The sequence below is a fragment of the Salvia splendens genome, chromosome 8, assembly GCF_004379255.2.
Source record: "Salvia splendens isolate huo1 chromosome 8, SspV2, whole genome shotgun sequence".
In the NCBI taxonomy this organism is placed as follows: Eukaryota; Viridiplantae; Streptophyta; class Magnoliopsida; order Lamiales; family Lamiaceae; genus Salvia; species Salvia splendens.
The window spans coordinates 33568687-33587205 of NC_056039.1; the positions used below are offsets into that span (position 1 = coordinate 33568687).

Here is an 18519-nt window from a genome sequence, read left to right on the forward strand (position 1 = left end):
GAAACAACTAAACCGCAAAAGCAGAAGCTAGCCGAGTCGAGGAGTCCTCTTTCCGCAAGACGAGATACGCTCCGGTAGTGTTCTCAGATTGGCGTTTCGTCCCCAAAGATAAAACGGCTACGTCTCAGGTGAAGCAGCACCGCTATCAGCAGAGCTCCGGCGGATGGAGGAAAGGGCAGAGCTTCGACAGAAAAGACAATGCAAAGAGGGAGAGAGCTTATGTTGTGTATGCTTGTGAATTAGTATGGAGATGCATGGAATAACTAGCCTATTTATAGACTTAGTCCAGTGCAGGGGTCAACCAGCCATTATGGCTGTCATCATTGCGAGTTTGTAACCGCCGACCGTTACAAGGCGTTACAAACCGTTACGAGAGCTGGAGAGGCTGACCCTGGACGGACGTATCGGGACACGCTGCGCGTCTAGGTTCGTTCACAACGTGTCAGTCATGTAGGATTTACCGCGTCGTACTCACGAGGTGTCATCCCGCTTGGCTCGCTGACGTGGAAACGTTGGTGCTCTAAAAAGAACTAGACCAACCAGCCTTGGGTCGAACTCAAGCACCGAGCCCCACGACCACGCCCAAAGAACAGTCCAAAGACCACTCAAAGACCAATTGCCAAGATCCACGGACATGGGCTGGAAGCTCGAGGCATGCGGCTCGCGGCGGCGCGGGCGGCGGCGCGCGTGTGGGCTCTACAACCCATCTGAGTCCACTAGAATTATTACATGTAATAATCCTACTTATTAAATACTTGTTTAATAAGCTTGTTACTTTGGGATAATTAACTCACTTAATTAATCCCTTGAGTTCTCTCATAACTCAATTAAATAGCTCGCAATTTTGCATGACTTTAATCCATTATTTCTTACTCACCGGGAATTGGATTTGAGAAAATGAATATACCGCGGTCATCTACTCCGAACGTAGATCGACGCTATATCATTTAATTTCACAAAATTAAATGTCTCGTTGGAAGTATTATTGGTCAAAGTCCTTTGACCGGGCATACGATTCCAACAAAATTAACAACAAAAAGGAAAAAAACCTTTGATAGGTGTCTGGCATTACCTTCATGAATCCTAAGATTGATCTCCCGTCGCTGAGGCTATGGTGATTGCTCAAACCAACGCAGATTCCCCGGCCGGGAAAGAGAGTCACCTGCAGAGAGATCAGAGGGACAATTTGGTAACTTCCTTCATCGGACATTTTCGGTGTGCGAGGAAGGAGGTCATAGAACTGATCCGATTCTCTAGCATGACTCGCGACGAGCTCGTCGAAATCGAGGCCGGAAACGGCTATCGTGAGGGAGACGGAGTCGCCGGAGATGTAACGGAAAGCAGGTTTTGAGTTGTCGGCGTCGAGAGGGTAGAGGAGATTTGCGGCAACAAGGAGATGATGTTTGAGAGTTAATGAGAGAGAGTGTTTGAGGTTTGGAACAATGGTGTTGAAGAATTCAGCTTCTGAACATGGGTGATTGTAGAAGATGAGGCGGCGGGTCGTATTGAAATGCAGCCACATCATGTCGAAGAAGGAGAGCTGCAGCAACAGCTCGGCGGCGGCGCCTTTTGGCGGTGGAATACGGCAGGTTTCGAGCACAGTTGTCATTGCAGGTTTTTTTAGTATGAAGTGATCAACAAACTATGGTGTTTTATAAACTACTTTTCCCCCTCCATAAAATTTCTTTAGTCCATGTGCAATTAATTAGTCTTGTTCATTTGGTAACGACTTTTCAAGATAAGATAAAAAGTAGATTGAATTGTGGTAAATCTGGAGTCATCTGTATATACCTTTATACTATCCTAAAAATATATCACTATTTTCTTTTTCAATCGTATTATAGAATTTATTACATTTATTTTTATCATTTTAATAATAGATCTTATATTCAATTAATTTATTTATATTTATATTTTATTATAAAATTAATATATAAAAATAAGATTCACATTTCATTAACTTTTTAACTTTAGCATTATAGTATTTATTAAAATCTGTGCTTGAGTTAAAACATGTCAAATTTTAAAAGGAGGGAGTATTATGTTTGCTGAGATTATAAATTATGAGTTCGAACATTGATTCACCTTTCTGTTTTCATTGATTGTCTAAAGTTGACTGATGCGGATTCAAAAAATTGTTAGAAAATTGACATAAAAATTGTTCTCTCCCCCCTTAAAAATTCGTTACCATTTATCTCCATTAGTTTTATGAAATTTAATAAAAGTGGATTAAAAAAATTAATAAAATTTCAGTTATATTTTAAATAATGGTTTTATATTATAAAATTTTATAATAAAAATACATCCCATATTGTACTTTTCCTCCTCATCTCTTACTTTATAATTATATATTAAATCTGTATTAATCATAAATGATCTATTTGAGAGAATATATTTTAATGGAAATCAAAGCAAAATAAAACCACGTCATTTAAAACGACGTCATTTCAGGTATCTTCGACAATCATGACCGTTGTAGAAACCAGAAACGGTTGAAAATCGAAACCGAAGCTCACAACTTGAGACCACGTGCAAATATAGCAGCAAAAGCTTTCATTCTCTCCAACGGCAACGATACACCAATCTCCAATCCGCCGTCGGAATCCCTAGAATTACACAACGACATCCCGTAGGTCTCACCGTCAATAGACAGCACCTCCACCTTCCTCGCCTTCCCCCACCCGAAATCCGCCGCATACAGATCGAATTTCGGCGAATCAGTCACACACAAACTCCTCATCCCCATATACTTCACCACTCCCGCCGGCCAATTCTCCACTCCTTTCAGAAATTCACACTTGTCATAAACTCTCCCCTTGATTTCACCGCCGATCGCCTCCGCCGCCGCCGGAAACCCCTCCTCCGACGCCAAACGCCCGTGCTCCAAGCTCGCCATTCCGCCGCCCAAGCAATTCCCGAAGTAATTCACCGGCACCGGCGGATCTATCATCGCGTTCGGCCTCCCTCTCGCGTCGGCGGAGAGGAAGTACACTTCCGTTTCCTTCCCGTCGATTTTCTCCCCGATCGCGTCCGCCGATTTTGACAGGCACGACCAGGCGTACGCCACCGCGACGACGAACGACGACCCCGGAGCGACGGAGATTTGCTTTTTCAGGTGTTGCAAGTGTTGTGGGGAGAGGATTAATGTAGATCTCACTCGCTGCGTCGGTGCCAGAGGCGCCGGCGACGGATTGACCGGGATCTGTTTCACCGCGTTCCAGAATATCGAGTGAACTCCGGCGGGATCCTTGACCACGGATCTGTCGAAAATCGGCGGAGTTTTTGTCGAAAATTCGCCGTCGCCGCCGGATTTGTTGATCTCGGCCCACGCCGAAATGAATCCGACGATCGATCTGGCGTCGCCGAGGCTGTGGTGGTTGGTGGCGCCGATGCAAAAACCGCGGCCGGGGAAGTGGGTCACCTGCAGGGCTAAAAGGGGGATTTTTTTATATCTGGCCTCGTCGGCGGGTTTTGGCAACGTGGGGATGAAATCGTGCAATTGGTCCGCGTCCCGAGGGTGATCCCCAATGACCTCGCCGAAATCGCGGCCAGATTCGGCGATCATGAGCGGGACGGAGTCGCCCGTGACGTAACGGAACAGGGGTTTTTGATCCGGATCCGAAGGGAAGAGTAGATTGGCCGAGGCAATTAGGTAGTGCTTGAGAGTGAGGGAAAGGGATTGCTTTAACCGCGGGATGACCGTGTCGAGGAAATCGGCCGATGAGCACGGGTGGTCGTAGAAGACGAGGCGGAGCGTGGGCGGGGTGTGAATCCACCATATGTCGAATAGGGTTAGCGGAAGCTTTAGCTCAACCGGGGCGTTGGGCGGAGGAGGGATTCGGACGGTTTCTCGTATGGTCAGCATCGATAAATTGTGTTTCATCCTCTATTCTATGATTTTTTATAGACATTATATGTGCATGATCCGAGTAGCATGCACTACATGATAGAGTGTGATGCGACTTTTTCAATTGTTTTTCCTAAATGTAGAATCTAATTGGATCATAACTTTAATTCGGTTGGAAAATTTTTGATTAATTCTTGAATAGTAAGTATAATCTTACATTCTTGACGTGGTGGTTTACTATTATTTATTTCGATAGCTAGTATGACAATATGCATTCATTTGTCTATGAAACTGTTTTGACCACTACAATTTATACATTGAACTCAAGCATCGGTGTAGTAAATTCAACTCAAAGTCTAATTTAGTTTAATCCAGGTATGAACATTCAGCATCAATGTGTAACAAGAGGCGCACACATTTACACATGCCTAATAGAAAACATAAACTTCAAATTAATAAACTTGAAAACAAATTGTACTAACTCATGAATTTAGAGTTTTAGACCATCTTTAAACATAGAAGCAAAAGCCACCATCATCTCCTTTGGCAGCGACATACCGACGACCAAACCACCGCCGCCGGAGTTACACAACGACATCGAATACTTCCCTGTATCATCCAACGACATGACCTCCACCTTCCTCGCCTCCCCCCATCGGAAATCCGCCTCCGTCAAATCAAACTTCGGGGAACCCGACGCAACCAAAACCCTCACGCCCTTTAATTTCGGCACCTCCGACAGCCGATTTTCCGGACTTTTAAGAAACTCATCTCCATCGTAGATTTTCGACCTCATCTCCCCACCAATAGCCTCTGCCGCCACAACAAACCCATCCTCCGTCCAGACATACGCCGCCGCGACGACGAAAGTGGAGACTCGAACAAGGTTTGGCCTCGCAGACAAAATCAGATTCTTGAGCTTTTCTATATCAGATTGGCGGAGGATGAACGAAGCTCTCACTCTGTTTGTTGGAAATGGATTCGATAGCGCCGTTTTCAAAGGAATGTTCTTCATTACATTCCAGAAGATTCCATCAAGCCTACTAGAATCTCCGAAAACAGAGGATCTCTCAAAAATCGGCAGAGATTCGCCGCTTTTCGACACGAACGCCTCGTCGTCACCGGATTTGTTGACCATAGCCCACGCCTTCACGAATCCGAGGCTGTGGTGGTTGCTCAAACCGATGCAGATTCCCCGGCCGGGAAAGAGAGTCGCCTGGGAAGACATCAGAGGGGTAATTTGGTAATTTTCTTCATCAGCCAGCAGGGTCGCCGGCGCCGGCGTATAACTGATCAGATTCTTTCGCGTGATTCGCGACGAGCTCGTCGAAGTCGAGGCTGGAGACGGCTATCGTGAGCGGGATGAAGTCGCCGGAGATGTAACGAAAAGCGGGTTTCGAGGCGTCGGTGTGGAGAGGGTAGAGGAGGTTTGTGGCGACGGGGAGATAGTGTTTGAGAGTTAGAGAGAGAGAGAGAGTGTTTGAGGTTTGGAACAATGGTGTTGAAGAATTCAGCTTCTGAACATGGGTGGTTGTAGAAGATGACGCGGCGGATCGGATTGAAATGCAGCCAAGTCATGTCGAAGAAGGAGAGCGGCAGGAAAAGCTCCGTGGCAGCGCCTGTGATAAGGGTGAAGTTCCCTTATCACGATAAAAGGCAGTCGCCGGAGCTTTGCCGGTCGATCAAACCAAGATTTAAGATTGTAAAAAGATAAAATACGGTAAAAGCTAAAAAGATAATTTCATATTTCTTGATTGGAATAGAAGAATACAATATCTCCTATTTATAAGACTACTCCGACTTAGGGAATAAGAAATAAAGATACTAAGAATATATGGAAAGATATGCTAAATCAATACTAAACTAAATAAGAGAGATTTGGGGATATTCGTAGAGATATTCTACGTATCAACTCCCCCTCGGTTAAAATCCACCTTGTCCTCAAGGTGGGAACCACGACACAATGAAGAGCTTCACGAACATAAGCTTTAGCGAGCTATTCCCTCCTGGATCAAACGCACACCGAATAGGGAAGCGTCTCCCTTCCTCATCCCTATCAAAAATCATCAAAGGAGGACCAATGTGATTATCAAAATTCAGCGTTAAAATGGATAGCTTGTCAACACGTCCAAGAACACTCAAATATAGCGTGTCATTGCGCGGTGGGATCAACCGTGCATCACCGGCGAGCAATGCTGGTCGATGATTCATTCCTGCAACATCACCACCATGCAAATCCCGTGTAACTTGCCACTCGCTCTCTTTGTCCAGCTCGCGGAACAATTGTTTTCCTTCACCCTTAGTGTATTTGAAGAAATTTTTCACATCTGAGTGATCATCCTTTGCATCCGCAATACACTCATCTGTGTCCTCGTTCAACAAAACACAAGTCTCAGTCACAGAAAGTATGCTCTGGCTTCCACTTTCTAATTGCTGCTGTGGCGACGGTTGATCGAGCACGGGCTGCGGTGGTAGCTGCTGGTGGACCCATGAGTGGTATTCCGTGGCCGAATCTTGCTGTTGCACGTAAGAACTCAGGCCAAAATAGGCCAGTTGTTCTGGCGGCACCGAATGCGGCTGGCGGTAGGGATCAGGCTCGTATGTGGGTGGTGGTGGTGCGGGTTGACGCTGACCCAGCTGGTCCCACGCCTCATGCCCATTGTGAGATTGGTGATCGGGGAACCGGTTGCCCCACGGCTGGAGCTGCTGCGACCGCGTCGACGGCGGCAACTCCCAGGTCGAGTTCCTCTCGCGCGATGTGGGCGGCAGCTCCCACGTCGACGACTGCTGCGGTGTGAAACCAGCCCGAAACGGGCCCGACGCACAACTAGGGTTAGGACGAAACCCCTTGGGCGGGCCCAAAAAGGCTGCGTTCGCCGGTGGCGGCGGCGTAGTGACTGATACAGCCGCAAACGGCTGTGTGAACGGCAAGGGACCCTCCAGCGGGCGTGAGTGTGCGCGGCTGTGCGGTGGCTCCGGATCCGGTCGCAGTGTATGGCGTGAGGATTGGCGGCGATCATACTCGTCCATGCGAGTCTGTAGCCGAGCCATACGCGCCAGAATATGCTCGATCATCACCTTAATCGGATCGAGGGAGGACGACTCGACCTCGACAATCTGACATGAGTTCATCAATGAAAGCACCAATTGTTAAGGGTGAAGCTCCCTTAACACGATTCCGGCGACGACGAGAGGTCGACGACGGAGGGATAAAAGTGGACGTCTCGGGCTTTCCCCGGGATCAGCTCCAAACTAGGGTTGCGAGAAAATAAAGAAGACGATAAAAGATAAAGTGACGATAAAAGATAAATTGATATTTCTTGAATGGAATAGAAGAATACAATATCTCCTATTTATAGGACTATTCTAACTTAGGGAATAAGAAATAAAGATACTAAAAATATATGGAAAGATATGGCAAATCACTAAGTAACTAAATAATATGGTAGAGGGAATATTCATAAAGATATCTCGTATCAACTCCCCCGCGGTTAAAATCCACCTTGTCCTCAAGGTGGGAACCACGACACAACGAAGAGAGTCCGAAACAACAGCTTTGGCGAGATAACTCCCCCTGGATCAAATGCCCACCGAATAATTGAACGACTTCCTTCAATATTCCCATAAACATTCACCGAGTGAGGCTCGATACCTGCCGTGGATGACATATCGATGAATGGCACAAAAACCTTCTTCCCTTCGAGGAATGTCACAAACGCACTAGAGAATTCAATCAAGGTTGTGCCACAGAGCAACCTGTTATCAGCAGCATGTCGAGGCAACCACACACTATGTACCTTGACATTATGGCTGAAAAATGATTCTACTTGTTCAAGCTTGACATCATATGCCAGTGGAGATGCATCAATTGTCCTGTCATCTGCTTGCTTAATCACTTCCTCGGGCTTTGGAAGTTCAGTAACTCTACCAACCTTCTTCCCATCGTCAGAAATTTTCAGAAAAGTGGAGGTCTTCAGCGTTTCAGCCACGGCCTGAACCGTAACTTCTGATACATCTTCTGGTTTCACATCTCCTAAACTCAAGTGACCCTTCATTCGAGAGAATGAGCAAAGCAATGACAAGCTTACCATTCCATCTTCACTCTCGCTTATGGTTTTCATCAAAAAATTATCCCTCGGAAGATTATTGTCGCTAAAATAGAACTCCACCTGACGAATGACTTCCCTCGCTGTCTCATCGTCCAAGGGCGCCATTGCTGCTAGAGAGAGAGCAGGAGCTTGTTGGAGAGTAAATTGAGAGGGATGGAGCAGCGGTTTTTCTAGGGTTTTGGCCGTCCGAAACAACCCGATTTGGGGGATCGCCGCCAACCACCTCCGGCACGCGCGATATCCAATTAACTGTATCAGACCCGTTGAAGCACGGGGGTTTCATCTTCTCATAGCGCGGTTGTTCGAAACGAACCTGATCCAAACGGGGTGTGTCGTAGCGCGGGTGTTCGAAGCGAACATGATCCACACGGGAAGTGTCAGAGTAGCCCCCTCCCTCCAGGCGGCCCCATTCACCGTCCCATGCCGGACGACCTGATCGAATTTCCGGCCTCAGAGTCGGGTTATCCCACGCCGTGTGCAATCTGCTCCGACTCCCGAAGCCGCTGGGCCCGTCGCGATCCCACGGCGACGCGTGATGCGGCTCGCGTGATGACTGCCCGACACCAATTCCATCTTCGCGATCGCGATCCCACTGCAGTTGTCCAGTAGGGTTTGCGCGGTCCCACGGCGACGTTTGATGCAGCCCGTGTGAAAACTGCCCGCCGCCATAATCACCATAGCGATCCCAAGGGGAATTCCCATTAGGGTTCGCGTGAAAAGTGCTACGCGACGCAGGGCCGTCGCCGAACCCTAGTTGCGGGTGCGAAGAGACACCAGTCGCCCTCGTCAACACCGCACGATGCCGTGTCGTATCCTCTTTCCCTCGCTGCCAATCCGAGTCCGGTGGGTCCGGTTCGGGCCTCGGCGGTGGCTGAGCGATTGCCTCACGCTGCTCCGACGCTTCAATCCTAGCCTCCAGGAGGGCTAGCGACGCCAGTGAGGATTGGCGGCGATCATACTCGTCCATGCGAGTATGTAGCCGGGCCATACGCACCAAAATATGCTCGATCATCACCATAATCGGATCGAGGGAGGCCGACTCGACCGCGACAATCTAACATGAGTTCATCAATGAAAGCACCAATTGTTATGATTGGTTGCATAATGTAGTACAATGTGGTCTCTTTCGCACCAGTACTTTTCGTCGGCGCCATTGGCGTCTCCTAAGACTGATTTGTCAAAAAGCAACGATGACGAGCAGCTTAAGTACTGCTTGTCTCCGTTGTGGATACTCATCTCGGCCTGGGCCGAGATGAACCTGGGCACGGATCTCGCGTCGCCGAGGCAGTGGTGATTGCTAAGACCGACGCAGATCCCGCGGCAGGGGAAAAGCGTCACCTGCATGGCGGCGAGAGGGGCAATTTTGTAATTTCCCTCCTCGGCCGCATGCGGAAGGAGGTCGGATTCTCTGATGTGGGATCCGGTGAGCTCGTCGAAGTCGCGGCCGGAGACGTAGCGGATTAGGGGGCGGAAATTGCCGGTGTGGAGAGGGTAGAGGAGATTTCCGGCGACGGGGAGAAAGTGTTGGAGGGTTAGAGAGAGGGTGTGTTTGAGGTTTGGAAGAATGGTGTTGGAGAATTCGGCTTCGGAACATGGGTGGTTGTAGAAGAGGAGGCGGCGGATGGGGTGGAAATGGATCCAAAAGATGTCGAAGAAGCGGAAATTTGAAAAGGCGGGTTTTAGATGTGCATCAGGAACTCGCACATCTGAGACGGGTCATTTCAAAATTGAATCTGAGTTCTGTTGATTTAAATCTGCTCAAAATAATTTAACAAGGGAACTATTAATTAAATTTAGGATTTTGTCTCTTTAGATCGATTGTATCCATATTAGAACAAATATTCCATCATTACTTATGATATTTAATATAGAGGTGTAACTATTATTCATATCAATGTGGTTCTTTAAATGCCTGCAATCAAAATAATAAATACTCTCTCCGTTTCATAGTAATGAAGACGTTTCTTTTCGGTACAAAGATTAAGAAATATTGTGTTATGTGAGTTAAGTAAATGGAGAATAAAGTGAAAAATGAAAAAGGTAAAGAGATGAAGAGAGAATAAAGTAAGAGAGAGTGAAGTAGGTGTGGAGAAATGTGTTGACTTTACTTTAAAAAAATGATTCTATTACTATGAACATACCAAATGGCAAAATGACTCTATTACCAATGACGGATCCAGGAATCATTCATTGTGGGGTCGAATAAATATAAAATTTAAATTTATTATTATTATTATTATTGAAACACCCCAACTTTTTATACCCATTTTATTTCTTTTAGTTGAGACTAATTTTGAGAAGCCCAAAAAAAATAAAAAATTAATTATTTATTCCAAATTTGTAGTCAACTACTTGTTCAAATATATTTCTCCAAACTCCATCACCAAACGATTTCCCCATATCTCCACTCCCTAAAATCTCTCCAACCACCAAATCCATCAATATCTATCAGCTTTGCCTATATATATATATATATATATATATATATAATCAATCCCACAATCTTTCTACACATAAATTCAATACCAAGAAAACGAGAATTAGAGGAGAAAGAGAGAGTTTGGGAGGGGAAGAAGAATAAGTCTTTGACGGAATTGCTGTCCACAAAAATTTCCGAACAACGGCAGTAGCCGAACGAGAAGCGTATTTAGTTATGGCGGGTGACAGGACGAGCGGCGGTGAGAATTTCCACGGCATGGGAGCGAGGTAGCGGTGGCCGGAGGAAGACCTCCGGCTGGACGGCGACAGATAGATGGGGCGACGGCGGAGCAGCAACGTCAGTTCAGCGACGGCGACGTCGGACTTGGACAAACCTGCAGCCTTGACCTTTTGCTTGAGCCGATCTATTCAGTGAAGGTATAAACCTTCCCCTTTATCTCAAATCTCCAGACATCAAGCATATCACTTTGTTGCACCAATCGAAACTCGAAATCGAAGTAAAATAAATCAAAGAGCAACCTTTTAAAGAATCAGAATCAAAATTTAATAACTTAACTGCGGGGACTGTTTGGGGCGAATCGGGGCAGCGATGACGGTGAAACAGTACGAATAAGCAGCGGCTGATGCTTCGGTGCTGAGACACCGGGAGGGACGACCGTGGCGGCATGGATTCCGGTACAGCAGCGATTCGGCGAAACGATGAGCTCCTGGAGCATGGGCATTTTAAAATTTTGAAGATGCTGGGTGTGTTCTGTTTGAGGAAAGAGAGCTTGGTTGAATCTCAATTGGTGAGGAAAATCAAATGAGAGAAAGAGGTATACGTGTACGTGTACCCCTTTTGTTTATTTGTTTAGTGCTTGTTTAATTCCTTTAGTATTATATTTAGAGCATCCACAATAGCGCCTAGCGCACCGCCTAGCCGAGCGCCGGCGCTAGGCGAACTATTGCAGCCGCCTAGCCGATTTCGCGGAAAAAAACCGCCTAGCGCTCGGCGGTTCTGCGGCGCTAGGCGGTGCGCTAGGCGATCCGCTAGGCGCTATTGCTGCGTCCGGATCGCCTAGCGCACCGCCTAGCGCGAATTTTTATTTTTATTTTTGTTTCCGAAACACTATATATACGCGACTTGCCCGTAATTTTCATTCGCACCACTTGTATTAACGAGTACTCTCTCTATCTTAATTTCTGTACAAGATCAACACCTAGAAATGAGTAACGCCGGTGGTAGTGGTGGGAGTGGTGGGGATGCTGAGGAGTACGAGCGTATAATGAACGAAGCGCTAGAGGCCTATACGAACCGTGAGATTGATCAATGGATGCAGAGGGCCTTGCAGCCGGCGGTACCTCGACCAATGGTACACCGCCGAGCTGTGATTGATCGTGATCATGTAGCTACACATCAGCGCCTATACGAAGACTACTTCGCACAGGAGCCGCGGTTCAACGCCAACCTTTTCAGGCGCCGTTTTAGGATGCGCAGGTCCCTGTTTATGCGTATTGTTAACGGATTGAAGCAACGATATCTGTATTTCCGCTTTAGGCACGATGCGGCTGGCAGACCCGGCCACACTCCTATTCAAAAGTGCACTGCGGCAATCCGGCAGTTGGCCTACGGAGGCGCTGCAGACATGTGGGATGAGTACCTCCACATCGGTGAGACGACTGCCCTGGAGTGTATGAAGTATTTTCTGTCAGGGCGTGATTGAAATATTCGGTGATCAGTACCTTCGAAGCCCTACCCCCAATGACTGCCGGGATCTGCTGCGGATGCACGGGGAACAGCATGGGTTCCCAGAGATGTTAGGCAGCATAGATTGTATGCATTGGGAGTGGAAGAACTGCCCCGCTGCCTGGAAGGGGATGTACACTACCGGCTACAAGGGAAAGAATCCCACGATGATCCTCGAGGCCGTAGCTGATTACCGGCTGTGGATTTGGCATGCGTATTTTAGGATAGCTGGTTCGAACAACGACCTCAACGTCCTCAACTCGTCACCACTTTTCAACGAGCAGTGTCAGGGTGTCGGTCCGACCATCAGTTTTGTCGCCAACGACAACCGACATGATATGGGCTACTACTTAGCGGATGGGATATACCCTAGGTGGCCCGTCTTTGTGAAGACGATCCGATGCCCAGGAGATGAGAAGAAGGCCTACTTTGCGGCACGGCAGGAGTCGGCGCGTAAGGACGTGGAACGCGCATTTGGTGTGCTCCAGGCTCGATGGGCGGCAGTTAAGGGGCCAACGCGTTTGTGGCATGTCGACTGCATTGCTGATATAATGTACGCCTGTATAATCATGCACAACATGATTGTCGAAGATGAAGGTGGACAACTGACTGATTGTGCCAACGACGATAATGAAGCTGGTCCAAGCCACGGCGTAGCCGCCCCTAACGTACGGAGTGGGGTACCCCACGATGAAGACGACCGCCTCCAAGCACATGCCGACATGCGCCAAACGGAGGCTCATATTCGACTCCAAAAGGATTTAATTGAAGAGTTATGGGCGCGGAGGACTGCACGACGTTAGTTTTTTTTTTAATTATGTAATTTTTTCTAATTAATGTACTTTTTAAATTTTATTAATATTAGTGAATTTTCTCGTTTTTGTGGCGTAAATTTAATTCCGTATATTGTGTGATTGTTAATTATTTCATTTGGTATATATTTGTTAATAGTGATGTGGATAGTATTATTAATGTTTCCCGTATATGTCTCGTAAATTAAATTCCGTATATTGTGTGATTGTTAATTATGTCATTTTATATAATTGTTATTAGTGATGTGGCTATTGATGTGGCTGGGCTATTTATGATGTGGCTAGGCTATGGCTGGGCTATTTATGATGTGGCAGGAGGATTTTTAGTGCTGATGATGTGGCAGTGGCTAGGCTATGGCTGGGCTATTCCTATTGTGGATGGCCTAAAGTGGAATGGGAGGTGAGGTGTACGTGTAAGGCTAGAAGGAGAGTACTTTTACAGTTTTACTTGAGTTTTTGGTTAATTAAAATGGAAGTGAGGGAGTACATGTACTGTTTCTTTTTCTTTTTCTTTTTCTTTTTTCTTTTTCTTTTTCTTTTTCTTTTTCTTTTCTTTACTTTCAACTTTTTGGGCCATTTTAATCTACTTTTATGTGTTGGGCTCATAGGTGGGAGTCTAGTATTGTGTTGGATTATTTTGTTTTGTGGGAGGTCTAGGTTAATAAATATATGCCAGTGTATTAAATATTTTGCGAAGCTGAGGTCGGGCCGAGTTTTTAAAATACGAGAATCTAGAAACCATTCTAAGAGGAGATGAGGAATAATACAAGCACACACGTAGAATGCATGCATTCTAATTATATGTTTTCTTGAGTTTGATGAGTTTATTATTTTATTTCAAAAGAGTTTTCTTTCGCAAGCGAGTAAGGCGAAGTGAGAGTTTTCAAGTTAAGAATATTAAGAGAACGAGGTGGGCTTTCTAACTAAGTATTTTGTGGGCTTTCTATCCTACATTATTGTGTAGGCTTACTTTTAAATTTACGCAATATTTTTCAAGTATGAGTTATGTGCTTAAATTCCAAATATGTAGTGTCATGCCGTATTTTGTTTTGAGGATGTGCCTATCTGATCGCCTAGTGGGGAGTGAGTCCCTACTAGAAGTTATGAGGTTAATCGAATTCGGGTTTGTCTAGGGTGTGAGTCTCTATTCAAGCTAGTGTACACAGAGGGGATCGTGCGCTAGCTTTCAAGTTGGCCGGTCCGGTGATGGAGAATGTGGCCACGTTCTCGTTTCACATATGAGGTTCAGATATGGTACAAGGAGAGAGAAAAATGGGTTGCGCTGCCATACTTTTGAGCGAGAAAATGTTTTGGTGACTTGGTCTTTTGTAAAACCCCGAGTTCACTTTTAAATGCCGACACAATATTTTATCAAAATTATTTTGGCATGTGTCCACTGAGTGCATCAAGTACTCAGTCCTGCATTTATTTTTAAAAATGTGCAGGTTGAGCGTGACAGGTGCAGTGGGTGTTGAGCAAGACCGTTGAAGAAATTTAAGTGTTTAGAATGTGTCATGTCTTCACACGTGGCATATTCTTTCTCTCAAATGCTTCCGCTGAGTAGTTGTCCTTCTTTTGGAGTTCTTGTATCACTGAGATAATATTTATTTTTGAGTTGTTGATTGTTGAGATACTCTGATTTTATTCGAGCTATTCTCATTTGTTTCAAGTTATGGTGTATTTGTGTTGTTTTCCCATTCCTTCCCCTTCTTTAATCCTCTTGTTGGAATATTAATTAATAAACTTGATTTTGTAAATATCTAGATATTATACAAATATCTAGATATTATAGAATGATCTAGAATTATGGATGAAAAATATCTAGATATTTTGGAAGAATTAACTAGAGATAGAATTCTGTAGAATATAGTAGATGTTATCTAAAAATATCTAGATTTTTATGGAGAAAAATCTAGATATTAAGAATATAAAAAGAATTAAGTAGAAAATTCTAGAATGTGTTAGGATGCCTATAAATAGGGGTGAGTTGTAACATTTTGAATAAGTTGAGAAGTTGAGAGAATTTGAGAAATAAAGAGTGTCTTAGTTTTCCCCACACTAACATCTCCTAAATCACTTCCCAAATATTCCACTCATTGCCCCCTCAAATATTCCTCCAAACTAAAATACTCCTCCAACATATATCTTGTATTTCCAACAGTTCTACGATCTCAAGTATTTGTATAATATGATATTAAAATTGAAGCTATCACTAGATTTTCGTAATCCAAGATTGACTACAATCATTGTTCAATTTTAATCATTGTTCAATTTTAATATCTGTAATAGGAAAATCGATAGAAACACAGTTCTTTCTACTATAAACTTGTATGTCAATATAAGAAATTCACTAACACAATAAGCAAGTGTAATTAATAAAAAAAACTATTCATAATTTACCATTAATTTATAAACATAATAAACAATCAATTGATCATAATATTTACATTGCACAAGTATAAATAGCAAACAATTGATCTAACAAATACACAATCAACAGTTTAGAACATTATTAAAAAAGAATCATAAAAAGAATCATGCAAAGCTTTCCGTTAAAATAAATACAATCAACTTTAAATTATTTAATATACATTATTCATTGGCAAACACAATTATTAACATATTGCCTTAAAATTGACTAATTATTAACGCACATCTTTCCTAAGCCCAATCTTATTCTCATTCATCTTCTCCAAATCATCTTTTCGTCTGCTTATTTCATTCCTTTTCACAAATAAACTAACTTAGTAACACAGAGACAGGCAAAAGAGGGTCGCGACTAACTCGAGTGTGGGGTCAACCATAGCTCGAAAGACGGATTTGCTAGTTCTCATAGTCGGGTGGTGGAGTTGGCCGACCCCGCGCAACCCCACCTCCATCCGTCATTGTCTTTTACTGTAGAACGGAGGGAGTAGTAAATACGGAGTATACTCAGTGTCAAACAACATAGCCCAATATCAAAGCCGTTGGACTTTTTTCTCAAAATATGGTGGGTCCACGGAAGTCCACTCACAACATAGCCCAGTATCTATTATACTGTACATTATTTAACTAAAAGTTATCAGATTATTTTAATTATAGGGTCACACAAATAAAAAAAATCTACTTTTGAGCTCACATTTAAAAAGTATAGAGGCAGATTCAAATTAAAATAAAAGATACTAGCTCTTATCACAAAGTAAAAATATACTATTAATCAACCTTTGAATACGTAGTAGTTTTAAATTCACTTTTAACTGTAATCAAATAGAAGAGACTTATCAATCCTTAACTCATATACTATTAATCAACCTTTAGCAGTCCTACTATTCAAAGTGAGGACAAATCAATTATGATTTTCTATCCACTCATAAAATAAAATGACTCAAACCCTTACCTATAATTGGATGGATGAATATGTTTTACTTATCATGCTTACATTCTTGATGATGTACATCTGCGAAGAAGAGATAAAAATAAATGCAATAAATTGAACATTAAAATATCAAAGAAGAAGAAAAATAATTTAATTATTTGAATAACTTGTTATTGCACTTAGTAACGAGTTATAAAAATTGTCAGTACAGGCCGGATATTCAATTATTTGTATAAGAAACGAAATTTGATTATAGTATCAGTAAAGAATAATTTAGCTTCCATCACTAATACACCAATTTCGATGGTTAATAAGCCTAAGGTGCACTTAAGGATTGGATTGGGCCTATTTTATAACATGATGATTTATAAATGGGCTTTGGGGTGACAACTCCACATAACCCGGCCTTTAAAGCTGCACTCAACTCCACGGTGTGATAGGTCGGCCCCAAGTCTTTCGAGTTAAATATTGCTTTCGTTCTTCGTCCGTTATCTATTGCCAGCGACAATCACTCCACCAAATCTATTTTCTGATGCAAGCGACTACCTTATTTACTCTCCCGCAGGGGCGGAGCTACGGTGGGGCATGGGGGGCCCTTGGGCCCCCCAGCCATTCGAGTTTTTCCTATAATATATATATTCAGATACGCTATTAAAAATATTGATAGTGCAGTTGGCAAGTGGTCTGATCTTTAGATCATACTTTCGTGCAGGTGCTGAGTTCGATTCTCAGCTATGCCATTATTTTTTCAATATTTACCCACTGCTAGTAGTTACTACTAGTTAGTAGCAGCTCCTTATTTCTCGTGAAATAATCATTGCAATATTTACCCCATGTCTTTTAAATACTATTTTCAAATATTTACGCAAAGTTATTCTAATTTATTTGTTGTCAAATTATATTTTAGAGATGTGCTATATTTACTCAATAATTTTTACTGTCAAATCACTTTTAAGCGATTGTGTTATATTTAACCAATAACTTTTAAACGTTATAGTTTGAAAGAATGTTATTTGTTCAATGACTTGTAAATATTGTAATCTATATTAATAAATATTATATTTTAAACTACTTTTTTATTGGTATTGTAATATAGAGTAAATGAGTAATTAATAGCTTCATGCAGATTTTATAGTATGTATAATTAAACAATTTTGCTTTATTTATGAAAAACTTAATTGTATTAGTAGGTAGAATACTTTTTAAGCCATCACAAAGTGTTTATATCAATTATTCTTGATTAGATTAAATTAGCTTTATATGCATTTAATTCTTGAGTACTAGTACATATCTAAAAATATCTCGTTATTTTTAAGATCTTCAAGACAAAAAAAACTTCTTCCTACGACTAATTTTGATGAAAAAAACATTGAGAGATACATGCAACTATTAACGGTGGTAGAGCTAAAATTGTTCTTCTTCATGGCCCCCTCACCGCAAAATTCCTGGCTCCGCCACTGCTCTCCCGACCCACGAGTTTCGTTTAGTGAATTTGTGATTGATGTTAGTAGTACCCTTTCATACTTACAGATATCCTTTTGATTTCAAATGTGTATTAGTGTGTAAATATTTATCCTTTCGCCAATTTCTGGTTTTGTATACCAACTTTAAATTCTTTCAAGAAATGATCGAACTATTGATTTGTTCTAATTTTACAACCAACTAAGATTTGATCGCTAACATGGACTAATAGAAACTAGTATGGTTCAACAAATAAAATAATTTAATTTTGTATACAATATGATATTGTTTTGCTGCTGTAATGTCACTTTAGTTGATGTAAAATCATTAATAGATAAGTCATTAAGCTTTGTCATTGTTGAAATCTTAGTTGATTGTAAAATCAGAATAAATTAATAATTTAGTTGCAAAATAAGTACTATTCCCTCTATCGCAACTAAGTTGAGTAAGTATTTATTTTTGAGATGTCCCAATTAAGTTGAATCATTTCCCATTTTGACAAAAAATAAAATATCCAATCACTCTTACTTTAATACATCACATACTTTAGTCTCTCTTCATCTTTTATTCTTTATTCCTCTCTCCTACTTTTCAACACAATTTCTTAATCTCCGTGTCCAAAAGTTTTGACTCAACTTAATTGGGACGGGGTGAGTACAAATTAACAGTTCAGCAGTTTACGTGATTTATTTAAAATTGGTATGCAAAACTAAAATTTAATTGGCAAAAGTTTGGAAATTTACATTCATATCATCCGAACTGATAATATT

General features: G+C 42.8%; 4 protein-coding genes across 4 annotated transcripts; all 4 read right to left on the reverse strand.

Annotated features, from left to right (window-relative positions):
- Positions 1 to 605: 605 nt before the first annotated feature.
- On the reverse strand, positions 606 to 1609 carry LOC121746136 (malonyl-coenzyme:anthocyanin 5-O-glucoside-6'''-O-malonyltransferase-like). The gene is made up of 2 exons (XM_042140050.1): positions 1073 to 1609; positions 606 to 716 (listed from the first exon to the last, which is right to left on the reverse strand). Exons 1-2 carry the CDS (start codon positions 1607 to 1609, stop codon positions 606 to 608), a joined length of 648 nt encoding a protein of 215 aa, XP_041995984.1.
- Positions 1610 to 2461: 852 nt separating this feature from the next.
- Positions 2462 to 4051, reverse strand: LOC121743868 (malonyl-coenzyme:anthocyanin 5-O-glucoside-6'''-O-malonyltransferase-like). Its single transcript, XM_042137251.1, has one exon. The coding sequence runs from the start codon at positions 3881 to 3883 to the stop codon at positions 2513 to 2515; it is 1371 nt and encodes a 456-aa protein (XP_041993185.1). The 5' UTR covers positions 3884 to 4051; the 3' UTR covers positions 2462 to 2512.
- A 286-nt stretch (positions 4052 to 4337) lies between these two features.
- Positions 4338 to 5363, reverse strand: LOC121746137 (malonyl-coenzyme:anthocyanin 5-O-glucoside-6'''-O-malonyltransferase-like). Its single transcript, XM_042140051.1, has one exon. The coding sequence runs from the start codon at positions 5073 to 5075 to the stop codon at positions 4338 to 4340; it is 738 nt and encodes a 245-aa protein (XP_041995985.1). The 5' UTR covers positions 5076 to 5363.
- A 1993-nt stretch (positions 5364 to 7356) lies between these two features.
- Positions 7357 to 8340, reverse strand: LOC121746138 (la protein 1-like). The gene has a single exon (XM_042140052.1). The coding sequence runs from the start codon at positions 8059 to 8061 to the stop codon at positions 7357 to 7359; it is 705 nt and encodes a 234-aa protein (XP_041995986.1). The 5' UTR covers positions 8062 to 8340.
- Positions 8341 to 18519: the final 10179 nt, after the last annotated feature.